This window comes from Orussus abietinus, unplaced genomic scaffold (genome assembly GCF_000612105.2).
Source record: "Orussus abietinus isolate OABI.00-Male unplaced genomic scaffold, Oabi_2.0 scaffold26, whole genome shotgun sequence".
NCBI lineage: Eukaryota > Metazoa > Arthropoda > Insecta > Hymenoptera > Orussidae > Orussus > Orussus abietinus.
The window spans coordinates 1,012,226-1,025,375 of NW_019395989.1; the positions used below are offsets into that span (position 1 = coordinate 1,012,226).

Sequence of the window (13,150 nt, forward strand, 5' to 3'; positions counted from 1 at the left end):
TATATATAACAATTCGGGGTATCGGAAAATTAAGCGTAAGTACTGTAAGCACGATTCCGGCCTTGCAAGAAAATAGAGGAATTTGTATAATTTCTCAAAAATTCATGGACAAGCGTTATATTTAATGCAGGGCAGTATATGCGTTATCTGTACATAAGAAAACGTCTCACCGGAGGAGTACGTTCCCAGTTCCATTTGTATTTTCAATCATAAACTGCATATCCCGATTCGATGCGAGGGCCTTTAATTTGGCATAAAAAAAATAGCAAGTAAAAAAAAAGGAAAGTGAAGTCGACGTCCTTCCCTCGACGTCGTTAACGCGAGAAATGTTCCTGCAAACAAATTGTTAACCCGACTCGGACTCTTGCACAGGGAGAGAGAGGAAGGGAAAAAACATATAATACTACTTTGCTAAGGTATTTACACTACTATTCTACAAAACGACACTCAGGCTCAACATCCGTCTCGGCGATGATCCGCAGCCTTCGCAGCTTACTCCTTGGTTAACCCTCTGTACATCTGCCCTTCGCATCTGGAGCTACTATTTTTAATTATTAATAATAAACACCTCGCGGGAACACTTAAGTACGCAGTGTTGCTTAATCTCGACATTTTAAGGTCGCCGCGAGATACCGGAGTTCGTCTCGACTCTCGTCCCGGGCAACGAGATGCGGTAGTCCGATCGTTTATACGAAAGTTAATAAATCGATAATATTATCCACGGGTATCCTTCGCGCCGACCCTGAGAGAAGCGCTCTCGAGATTTCTTTCTCCATGATTCCAAAAGAAAGTCGAGCGGATATTTCTCGAAAGCTGCTCCGAAAATCTCTATAATTTTCCAAACCCGGTGGAAGAGTAATCCGCGAAGGAATTTGCACCCTCGTCATTACCAAAGTCTCGGTACCACTGGGACGCTTGGCGTCGCTTAATACTCGTTACTTGTAAAGTTCAGCAGATAGGCTCCGTGAGCGGTTGGTGAGGGCCATAGGGTGAGGCCCACTGGCCACTCGCGTGGACCAATGGGGTCGCTACTTGTTGGCCCTCCACGTTGGAAACCGACGAACCCGACGCGTGCGTCGTCATCGATGCCGGATACCCAATTTTTCCAAGTGCCTCGGCCTGCATAGAGAGAATCAGCCGATTCGCGGCTTGCCTCTCGGCCTCTCTTTCCTCGGCCGTTTGTCTCCTGGAAATAGAAAAGAAGGAGGAGAATTCCCGAGGTTCCGTCGGGTCCGCCTTAAATTCCCTTTCCTGTTGGGATTAGGTGTTACAATCGATTCCGGGACTGTAACACCACCCCCGCGATTTTCTGTCGACTCGGTAGGTACGATCGCAGTTATAGACGTCATTCCCTGAATTATTAAGGGCCGAGCCGAAAACGCAGGGAAGTCGAAATCACTTATGGTGCAAATTCGAAGGTTTGACAGTTTAAAAGCTAAGAAGCGGAGGACTTAAAGAGCGTGTGCGACACAAGGTTAGGCGGGGCCTAAATTATTGACGAGGCAAGGCTAAGCTATTAGCCGGCTGAATTATTAACGGGCGAGCGCCACGTCTCTGACTAAAATCATCGTTTCATCAGGGGCTGGATATCGTACCGAGTGTACTCAACTCGAGGTATCGACCTTGCCACCACCCGCAACTAGACGCTTACCGATATCGAACCGATGCCCAGGTGCACTCGGCGAATCAAAAAATCACTCGACATTCTTCCCGATGTCGGACTTCCCGGAACGGTGTCTTTCGCGATTCGCCCGATAGTTCGTAATAAATTTGCAATATTGCCCGAGCGAACCGCAGACGGAGAGTATAGCGGGGAGGACTCTAGGCGATCGGTCCAGCCGAATGAAATGCATCCCGGTATATAGCGAAGACGCCAGGCGATTAGTCAAACTGGATTAGTAGCTGCATATCGCGGCGTTATCTCGTCTCTTTCGGCAAACGACCCGAAACGAGGTAAACGAGGTAAACGAGCGCTACTCACCTCCACTTCGTCCGCCTGTTCTGGAACCAGGTTTTGACCTGGGCGTCGGTCATCTTGAGAGACGTCGCCAAAGCCGCTCTTTCGGTCGAGGCCAAATATTTCTGCTTCTGAAACCGCTTTTCCAGCTCCGCGGTTTGCAGTCTCGTGAAGCTCGTCCTTGGCTTCTTGCGTTTCGGCGGTGTCCTGTTTTGATAAGGATGGCCGATTCGTCTCGGAAATCCTCCGGCCACTGGAACGCGATTAAAAGCGCACGTTTAACCTCGCCCAATCGCGCGAGGGAATCGTCGAAAATATCTTTACGGAGATTTTTACTCTCGAGATTAAAAAAGAAAAAAGAATGGCAGGCGACGAAGAAGACGTCGGCAGAGAGTACTCAACGTGCACGGTAATTTGTTATCAGATTATCGGTTGGTTTTAAGAGTTCGGAGGTTATACCCGATCGGAACGATGGGTTGATAGGGATGACAGGAAGGGCTGTCAACGGAGCACGTGTTACATAAAGCTCGTGGCGCACTTTCGATAAGTGCGAGAGGTGATGCACCGATCAATACTCGGAGAAACAATTGCGGCGTCGAGGTAGGAGCGCGATGTAGCGGCCATTTTGTCGGCCACAGTTCCGGGACATTTACATCTACGAGGCGGCCTAATAAAACCCGCAATAGGGTCGTTCTCGGGAAAATATTGCACCGCGGGGATGATGCATCGCATCTCTGTCACGTCGGGAGAAAAAGGTACGCCACTACGGACGCGTTTGCGTCCTACCTCGCGATAAGTACTCGGGACTTGGCGCATCGTTTATTCGATAAAGGAAAATTACGACGGTTCGCGAATATTTCCGGTAATCAAAATAAATTCGACTCGACGTCGAAACGTAACGGAGAAGAAAATCCATCTCTTGGAAGCGAAAGCCCGCCCGCCCGCCGAATTACGTTTACCGCGTATTCATAATTAATGCAATAATATTATAATAACGGGCAAGAATAATTATTCGAGTCGGTATTACGCAGTAATTAATCCGGGGGGTGGATCGGTGTAGGGTAGCTCTCGAGGTGGGAGTTAGCTGATCGAGTTAACGTTAAGTTAGGGGTTTCGTTTCTCCAGGTTGGCAGTCGTAAGGAAGTACGTTTCACCGGCAGGTTAATTTCAGCCGATGCCTTATCGTCGGTCCATGTTACCTGGAGATCGATAATTCCATTTGCAATTATCTACCGAGGAGATTATATGCGAGTCATGCCAGAAGTATGAAAAATCAATCCGTTGGCAAATCACGCGATAACTACTTATAGGAACGTGATTTCCAAACATGGCGACGTTCCGGATGAAATTATTTATCCGGTTCTAATTTTATCCGGTATTCCGGATTACTCGAAACAAAGGGCCTTTTTTTTTAATAAGAGCCAGCGATCGCGCTACCCGGGTTGCAATAATTATTCAACTCGGTATTACGTAGTAATTAATCCAGAGGTAGATTAGTGTAGGGTAGCTCTTGGTGGGAGTTAACTGATTGAGTTAGCGTTAAGTTAGGGGTTTCATTGCTCGAGGTTGGCAGTCGTAAGGTCGAATAGGCTCGTCTATCATCGCCCCACTGGTTAGAGAATTAGCTGCTGTACCGGGAGAATGGAGATGTACATAATTAACGCGACTTCGGTTTAACTTTGCTGCAGGCGATTACATGACCAACCTCCCGGTACCACCCCATAGTAATTACAATTATGAAAGAACGTCCATGTGTCGTACTTGCCCGAAATATGGAGCGAATTGACGCGGTACCCGGAGGCGCGGACGAACGCCAGGTGATGCCCCCTGGAAAATGTAATGAAATCCGCGGCCCGACATTTTTCGAAAAAGGGATTTCGTGCCAACTCTCGTAAATCCCGGCGAATAAAAATCCGCGGAGGAAGGACTTGGAGTAATCGTCGGTAATTCGTCAAAGATAAATCGAATCTCGCTTAAATGGAACGTATCTTATTCGCATTGGCGCAAAATTTGCAGGTCTCGATGAAAGGGTATTAAGGATCGTTTTCACGTTGCGTTCGACTAATAAACGTTGTCCTTCCAGATTCGCGGAAAATAATTTCCCGTAATCGCGAAAAGCGTCGGTAAAATTTCGGCCTAAGTGAATGCAGGGACCGGACGGTTAAAGAATTTCATCCGAAGTATGGTGTTAGTTGCAGCAGTTCTGCTTCAGGTTTTGGTCACGCAATGCCTTTTTTCTCTGTTCCCGGTACTCGGTTATCTGTGGCCTGAGGCATTGGGCACATGGATTCCATTCCAACTTTGGCTCTTTTACTTATTTGTGTCCCTCTACGGCTCGCTTAGGCCCATTCACTCCGTACGACTCGAATTAATAAGCGCGGTCCTTCTTCCACGTCTCGAAAAAACTGCACGAAACGTCATTCGGAGGTTGCAGGTAAATCCAATTGGTGACCGCGATACAACGGTGCCAGTCCACTTTGGGATAAGGGCTATATTGAGCCGCACGGGTATGGAAATACGGTCTTTACCGCAAAGTGGATCCGTTCTCTTGCGTCGGACGGCCAAGGAATTATTCCTCGGTTTACCGAAGCATTATACGTCTTCTTGGCATACCGAACGGCCAAATACAATAGCCTCGCCATCCTAGAATCCGGATCCCTCGTTATTATCGCTCTCGTCGTGGAATAGAATTCATAATTTGTCCAGGTAATACGTCCAATTACGATATCTCAGACCGCGACCGACCCGGCACGGGACGCGACGTTTACTCCGACGTTATACGGGGGAGTATAAAAATTAATATCCAAAGGAGCGATAAAAATGCCACTCACGAATTCTCCGCAGCAACGCGCAATCACGTAGCAGGTACAATAAAAAGAATTAAGGTCTTGAAACGCTCCGGAAGGCGACCGCTCAGCCCTAAAACTACCCCAGCATTGTACGCGAAACACATGAAGGATGATTAATTAAACAGGGGGGGTGAAGTCATAGGGGACGAACGGCGCGATCCCGTCTTGTAAAGATTCAACGCGAGATAGCGATACTTTCTTCTTACATTCGGGTACAGGCGAGGAAAATTGAATTCGTTACCGCGCCGAGGGAGCGCGTTCGTTAGGGTGGTCCGAAGGAATTAAATTCAGATTTTTTTCTGATGGATCTTTCGAGGCAATTAAAAACAAGACAAAGTGCTCGATCAAAGAACTGGCCGTGTACACGCGAAATCTCGAAGAATCGTTCGACCGGGCATCCTTAACCGGTTTCTTCCGCCATATCGTTAGTTTTACAAAAAATCCGAAAAACTCTGAACGCGATCGGTAGCATAATCGTTGGATCGAATTTAGGTAAGTGCAAAGTATTTTCGAAACGCGGGAAGAAGCTGAGATTAACGGAACGCTTTGCCAGGTAGTTTTACCGAGAGTGCCATATAACGTTCACGCGGATTATGAAAAGCGCCAACGAGTTCCACCTTCGTTTTCCTCGCCGGATCTCCCTTTATTTCGGGACACCTCGCCTGCTCGACAAAATGGCGGACGATAAAAATCGGACATTAATCCCGGGTCTCGCGTAAAAAATAAACGGAAGAGGAGAAAGCGGACCGGAGCATCACGCCATCGTGGCCCTTTCGCGTCGGGACCTGGAAGCCTCTTCGTGACCGTTCCACCAAACCGAGCTGGAGGATCGGCGACGTTGTCTAGCTTCTCGCTTAATTCCATACATCTCGTCCGGAGAATATCGCAAGAGTCCGGAATTGACGGAGTACCCACTTTTCGCGCGAGTTCACCCGAGAGTGCCGAGTAATGGCTCGACGGGAATAGCCAACGAGGCTCGCCTCGGCGGTGCCGCCTAACCTCAAAGTTCCACGACTCCATCTCGGGTTCCTCCGCGTCCAGAAAATTCTTCCGGTCGTTCCAACCCGCCTAGATATCGTAGACCCTCAACGACGCTTTAAAAGGCACGCCGGGTGACGACAAAGTGCAAGGTTTTGTCATCCTCGCGAAGTCGAGAGGGAAGGAAGTGGAACTCCGGCGTTTCGAGAGTGGAGCGGGGCAGATTGAGTTGGCTATCCCCTCCTCGTCCGTGGTTCTCAAGATCACGCCATCGCGAGCCCTTTCGCATTCGACCGGGGCACGATGGGAGTTCGCCTCTATTACCCCCCTTTCCTCGCCTCTCGCTCGTGCTGTTATATGCGGCCCCTCGGGCCCGGTTGCCTCGAGCCCCGTCGAGCCTCGCCGGGCCCCGTCGGCCCCCGCTGGCCCCCGCTGGCCCCCGCCGGTCCCCGCCACGCGCCTCGGGGGCCTTGCGCGCCGAACGCCTTTCTTGCGTCGCTTCGATCCCGAGCGGCATGAAATGTTTCGGATCCATCGCGAACCTTCCCCCGTAACGACGTCCGACGCTCTTGACTCGCGATATCCCGCGGGATTTCCGCGACTTCCGAATAATTTCCCAAGAATTTGTGAACATCGATAACGCTGGACCGCGGCGCGCGACGCCACCGGAAGATGGCGACTCCGTTTTGTATCGAGGGCGAGGCGAGGTCGAGAGAACGTGGACGTTTCATCCCGAAATTCGATTTTAAAAGTGCAACCACGTTGCCGATACCCACGAGCGGACGTTCTCCGTCGCCTTATCGATTGACCATTGCCCCGGGCGATTCCTGTAGCGAGTCTTTCCCCGGCGTGTTACGCCGTCGCGTATGCGCGTCGCGTGCTCGGCAATCGCTAATTACCAACAAAACGGTGACTATTCTCCCTCAAACCGTTTCACGGAAACGGCAAGTTTTGTTGTTAACTTCCCCAGTCCTTGCCGCACCTGCCGGGTGCTCACACATTACGGCAATTGCGGCAATTGCGGCACGTCGTTCGAGGGATGCGCCTCGTTAGAAATTTTCCGAAAAACGATGGTCGATGTCGGGACCGAATTTCGTAAGGCATAAATCCGAGCCTCGCGTCCCGTAGGGATAAGCGACTAAAACGCGTTGCCGCTTAAGGCGAGGAAAAGCGCAGGACATTCGGAGGGTGAAAAGACCTATTCTTCGACGAGGACTCGGAGGTTGGTGGCCTAACGAGAGCCTCGCCGCCTGCATCCCATTTACCTTCCATGGCCGATAGCGGGCATTGATCTCTCCGGAGAGGACCCGGTGCCACCGGCGGATGCCGGAGCGACGAATCTTACCTCGCGACCGAACCTTCATTTTTTCGTCGGAATCGACAGAATTTGGAAAAAAAAAACCTGGCGAAATCGCTGTTTACGATTCCCTCTTGATAACGGTACGTGAGCACGATGCGCGGACTCCGCGGCGATGCGTGTTCGCATGCGACGCGGTGCAACGCGTTTTCCTCGGTAAACAACGTCTTTTAATTTGTTCGAGGGAGAAAAAGTTCGCGGAATTTCCGGAGAACGAGCCGGCCATTGTGTATGCTCGTTAAGTCCAGTTCGAAGTCTCGGTAAGGATGCCCGAGTAAAAAAAAAAAACTGTTAATTTCAGGTACCCGGCTTGCACGCATACATTTCCCCGCGACCTGGAAATGGCCTCTTTCTTCGGCCCTTTCTAGCTAAGGGTGCAGCTTGAAAGAAAAATCGAGGAGAAAGTTGCGTGAACCTAAATTCCCACCCCGAGAAGACGGCGGCAACGTGCAACGAGACCCGATGAACGGCTGATTATTTAAATATATATATTTTTTTACGTAGAATAATTTTCTAAAATCTCATCGGGGCGCGAATACCCCTTTTCCTACCTCGAACGGCGAGATGTTAAAAATCGACGGTTAAAATCGCGGCATTTCATAAATTATTCAAAAGAATCCGCGATACCGCGGCGCGTTTACCTCTCGTGCATAAATCGCAGCAGCCAAAGCATACAATGTTTCACATTGTGGTAAACGCTCGCAACGTTCCCCCTCGACTCCGTCTGGCCGAACCCGGGGCGGTTTCGTTAAAGGAGGAATCCACATCGAAGTAACACGTACACGTCGCATGCGTGCACGAGCAACACCTAAAATTAGCATATTTTGCGAGAGGTATCTCCCGCATTCGGCACTTATCCTTCAACGAGCGAACGATGCGTCGGGCGGCCATTACGATTGCACCGCACGGGCCGTCGGCCATTCAGCGGTACATTTTCTAAGAAGCCCCGCACAATTTCCAGCCTCGATCCGACAAACTCCGCTAACCGTGCTGCCAGTCAAACGGGGACCCGTGGTAATAAATAATAAGATTTTTTACAGTTCCGCGCGGGTGGTTGCGCCGGCCGCCATTTTGTCTTCGGCGCGCGTCCGCCCTCGGCCGCGCAGCCTTCGCTGCGTCGGCGAAAGCATGGGAAACGTCGGGAGAAATGGCGAATTATCCGGGAACACCGATGTTCGGCATGGCGATTTCGCCTCTCTCGTCCAGGATTGGCGTTACCGCCATTTTGAGCCGCCGTGCGTGCGCCGCCGGTTTTCGGTCTTCGAATTTCATTTTTACAAGTATTTGGCACAAGGTTTCGGAAATGAGGGCGTTTACCGAAGGTTCGCGATTCCACCGAGTTGGAGAGCACTGCTTCGGCGGAATATTCGGTTTCTCGGTCCGATTTTAACGTTTGGCCGTTAAAGCTAATTTTTAGAAACACGAGATATGCCCTGTTAGAAAAGAACACTACAATTTTATAACGACTGAGTTTAATTTTTTCAAGATTAATTACGGGGCGCAATGAATTTCCTTCCGTACAGCAAGCAAGGAATAACGTTGGATGCAGCGGGGTCAAATTGTTGCATCGCGGTTGAAGCAAAAAATCAGCGTTTCAGATTTTTATAGTTTAATGCTATTATCACACGGTTGCGTGTCCGTCTGTGGGGCATAATCAAGGCGCGCATGCAATACGTTCCGTTGCTTTTGCAAAGAGAAAACTGTTTTCCTCCACCAAAATTACATAAACTACCTTAATTTTGAAGCCACAATGTAAGCCGTGATGTATCGTAACTGGTACTTTTATGGCGTCGGATACCGAGGGGTCTAATGGCGGAAATATCACGTCGTCGAAACCCCATGTGTCGACGATAGAAATAAAAATATTTCCAAAGTTTGTATCATCGACCAGAAACGACATCAAGGAAAATTTGCCAGGCGTCGCGCTGGACAAATGAACATTCAAAATGGCGGACACTCCGTGACATGAAAAACTCTATAACGTGGACGGCGGATAGGGGCAATAAATTTGCGTAATCTGGTAGTAAATTAAGAGAACTGAAACGCGCACGGATAGGCAGCGGTGCCGACAGAAACTATATCCGCGATATATCCGGTTTTACATGACTTCCTGACGGCCAAATCCGTTCCCGTTCGACTCGTTCAACGGGGCATCGTTCTTCATAACTGTCATCGTTACAAATAAATATGTACACGATATACGGATAATTCCCCCGCACGCAGCTATGGGCACGCCATCCCCGGTAATTGCGTCAGGCCAGAAAAAATCCGTATTTGAACATATGCGGTTAATCGTGAGCTCATTATCCCAATCCCGATGTAAGAAAAACGCTCGCGTGATCGGGATTTCACTGTTCCGAAATAATGGATAGCTGCAGGGTCCCGGGATGATTTTTGTAACACGTACGGACCCGCCGGTACCAGATCTTCCACTGGACCAAATTTTCTCGGTCTAGGGACGCCATAATTCTGCCGAAAGGTGAAACATCCCGAGTCACTGGATCGGCTGTTACCGAGCACGGTTAAAAAAATTTCCGCACAAATAATCCTAGTCCGAAATATGGAAAAATATGTCAAACAAGGTTGAGTAACTTTGAAAATTATCCCACTGTTATTTATGTCTCGCGATCGTTATTCCCTTATTGATTCTGTGTCCCAAATAATTGGAAATATGAATTTCAATATCTGCACCCGTCCGTCTTCCACTCCTCAAAATGGCTGACCGCGTCGACCATTTTCGTCCGCGGGAACATTCTCTTTAGAATTCCTGACATTGTTCTTCGTGTACGTTCAAATAGAATGCTCATTCCACGTTTAGATACTTATTGGTCCCACAAAATTTTCTACCCGCGAATCCATTACTTACGTATTACCAGGATAAATGGAAATATTTACAAACTGCCAATCATGGTGGTTGCTTTCGCGCGCACTATTCCACTTTTATTTATTTTTCTCTCGGAATTGTTTTAAATAATCTGCTACCACGAATGGAAAGCGCCAATTTCACCTTCGTACGTTCGCGCCTGCAAGCAACAATTTGTCCCCATCCGTGCGTTTATGTCTGCACGCGTAATAAGACATTGACTGCGATAGCACAACTCGTTTCCTTTCCGTATCGGATAATGAGACACTGAATGCGAAAATAAATGCAGATGGGATCGCGGAATGAATCAAGGCGCATTCGCAACCTGAGATTACAACAAATTGTTATGGAGAACCGTGCCGATATTTCCTATCTCATCTACATCCGACTTTGTCCACTCAGCAAAATTATGTCAAACCATCCCGTCGGCATTATTAAGTTTTTTTTCCTTTTTCGACAACGTGCACCCTCTTTCTCGATTGCAGAACAAAGTTTACGATCTCAGAAACGGTAAGATGAAAATATCGTCATTGAACGCTATCTATACTTAAAAAATTACGATCCTGCGCCGTAATTTTACGTTCGGATCTGTCGAAGACGGATGTTTTTGTTAACGTCATCTCACCAAAGACCGGGGCAGGAGGAGAAAGCATTGTCGCACTTTTTACGGATACTTCTAGTATATTATATAAACATCGCGGCGATTATATCCACTCTCCCTTATTATCTGTTACATAAAATCAGCGTCGCGTGAACATAATAACGAGGCATTAATTGCTACACGAAGAGCTTCGATGTAGTCTTTTACGTTTATATTTAGTGCCGACACGCGTGTAACGACATACCCTTTAATGTACTTCGATCTTAACTGTAATCCGGCGAACAAATCCGTATTTTCGAAACTTCTTTCCGATCCGCGACTCCCGTATTATTATTTCTTTATCTTTTAATTTTGGAACGTTGGAAGAACCAAATAAAATTTTTATTTCGAATTTCGATAATTACGTGCCAAGTTTGCGATAATCGCGAAGATCGATTCGGAGGAAAAGTGAGTTCAATTTCTTTTGTCGCGTACTTCGTGGCCGCGGTTTCACGTAATCGGCATCTGAAATGATCGGCACTCGGATAATCGGTATTTCGATCGATCAACGTGCGGATAATCGACGCCCCGTCGTAATGGTACTCCACGTGAACCCCGGTAATCAAATACACACATATCACGTATCATATAACAGTAAACACGCCCTAAAGCCTGATTACTTGGGCTCGTACGAAATTGTGCGGAATAATTGAAAGCCCCGTGCTTTGTTTATTGCGATTTGGATTTCGCAAAAGGCGTGCCAATTACATTACGAAAAGGGCTCGCAACGGCGCCCTGAATTACCAACGGCAATTACCCGAGATGGAAGAATTTCCCGAAAATTCTGCTTTCCTCGCCAATGGAGCACGCGGACTCGCGCTTCAACGACAAACGTCATTTTGCAAATTGCTCGGTATTTTTTAAATCCTTGACCGACAGGTTCATTTCTCGAGATGGATAATTTCGATACGATCCCGAAAATTAAGCATATTGCAAGAATCACGAAAAAACCTACCGCAAGCGCGCGCAAAAAAAAACAGGTGAGCGAGGAATTCGCGAATCCAATTCACCGGCAATCCGGCACCCGACGTTGCGCCAACGCAGCTCGCACGGCCAGCCATCTAAAATGCAGTTACCACAATCTCGAGCCGCCTTTCGTTTAAAATTAATTCCATCCATTTCCAGCGTTTCCCACACGATGAAAATCGTTTTACTAATTCCGGGCGGACCGGCGCCCGCAACAAATATGGGCGGTGAAAACGAGATCGCGTCTAAGCTCGACACCGTTTCCCCCATCCCAACGCCGCGGCCAAAAAGCGCCGTAAAAATCGGCCGTCGACTTTCCACGCGGAACGACTTTTCCCTGTCGCGATTTCCTCCCGGCGATGGTTCAAAATTATGGACATAGGAATGGAGAGGCTTGGACCCAACACGGGAACACGGGACGGGGGCAGCCATATCACCGCGTCAAAGGGTGGCGCAAGGTTCGAATAGGTCTTTCTACCCGAATTAGATGTAACGTTGCGTTACAATTTTCTTTAACTTAGATGCCGGGAGCAACATTGCCGAGACAACGTAATTTTCCTGCAATTTACCGTGGCATCGAAATAACCAACGATCGAGTGTCGAAAATAAGCGAGCAAGACGAATCTCGCCGGACCTACCTGCGAGTCGGTCCTTCATGTGCGGATGCGACTGAAGGGGATGGACCGCCAGATTGGCGAGGAAGCCGGCCCTGTGGAGGCCGGAGACGGCGGCCTGCTGCTGGCTGTGGTGCTGGAGAGCCTGCAGGCTCCAGGGCGGGACCAGGGTGGCCTGTCCGGGGACGGTGCCCGAGGTGAGGGTGCTGCTGGACGCGCCGGGCGGCCGATGGGCGGGCACCCTGATGACGCCGCTCCCGGTGTAGATGAGTCCGGCACCGTGGAAGAGCCTGAAGGGGGCGAACAGGTCGGCCTGGCCGGTCCGCGTCTCCTCGTCGTCCCTGTCCTTGCCCTCGGTCTCGGGACCCCAGGATCGCCGACCGTCCTCGGGGACGGAGCCCGGGCTGCCCTTGGCCCAGGTCCAGGGCAGCTTGCCGGGCCTCTCGGGGTCCGGGTCGTCGTCCGGGGACAGGTCCTTCAATCCGTGGCTCCTGCTCTCGCCCAGAAGACGGCTTATGCTGAAGGGATGTCCGCCCGCCGACTCGCTCTTCGGGACCTTTCCTCCGGGGCCGCTGGGCGGCGACTCGGAGTACTCGGACCGGGCCTCGGCGCTTCTCTGGACGTTGACGCGATTCCGCGGACTGCAGCTGCGGGAGCTCGAGGTGACCACGTTGATCTCCTCCGCGGCGTCCGCGTCGCTGTCGCCGCGCTCCGACATGATGGGTCGTCGAGAGTCTCTTTCAGCCGTTCCTCCCCGAAACGACCGAGGACATGCTCGACGTCGACGACGTCCGTTGGGTCTCCCGCGGAACCGCTTTTCCCGAGATGCGCCGTTCCTTTCGATCGCCCCCGACTTCTTTCTCCCCTCGGAGTTGTCTTTGTAGTTTTGGTTTTGGCCTTGGGGGTAGTTCCCTCCAAGTCACGGT

General features: G+C 49.8%; 1 protein-coding gene across 1 annotated transcript; it reads right to left on the minus strand.

Moving 5' to 3' along the window:
- Nucleotides 1-746: 746 nt before the first annotated feature.
- Nucleotides 747-12,942, minus strand: LOC105703604 (T-cell leukemia homeobox protein 3). The gene is made up of 3 exons (XM_012432100.1): nucleotides 12,249-12,942; nucleotides 1,982-2,210; nucleotides 747-1,186 (listed from the first exon to the last, which is right to left on the minus strand). The coding sequence occupies exons 1-3, from the start codon at nucleotides 12,940-12,942 to the stop codon at nucleotides 949-951; spliced, it is 1,161 nt and encodes a 386-aa protein (XP_012287523.1). The 3' UTR covers nucleotides 747-948.
- Between the last annotated feature and the right edge of the window lie 208 nt (nucleotides 12,943-13,150).

Excerpts from the sequence above, each read along its gene's own strand:
- LOC105703604 (XM_012432100.1), bottom strand. The coding sequence starts at position 12,942 with ATGTCGGAGCGCGGCGACAGCGACGCGGACGCCGCGGAGGAGATCAAC. Across the intron at positions 2,211-12,248 it reads CATGAAGGACCGACTCGCAG|TGGCCGGAGGATTTCCGAGA; the intron begins GTAGGTCCGGCG and ends ATCGCGTTCCAG. Across the intron at positions 1,187-1,981 it reads AACAGGCGGACGAAGTGGAG|GAGACAAACGGCCGAGGAAA; the intron begins GTGAGTAGCGCT and ends TTCTATTTCCAG.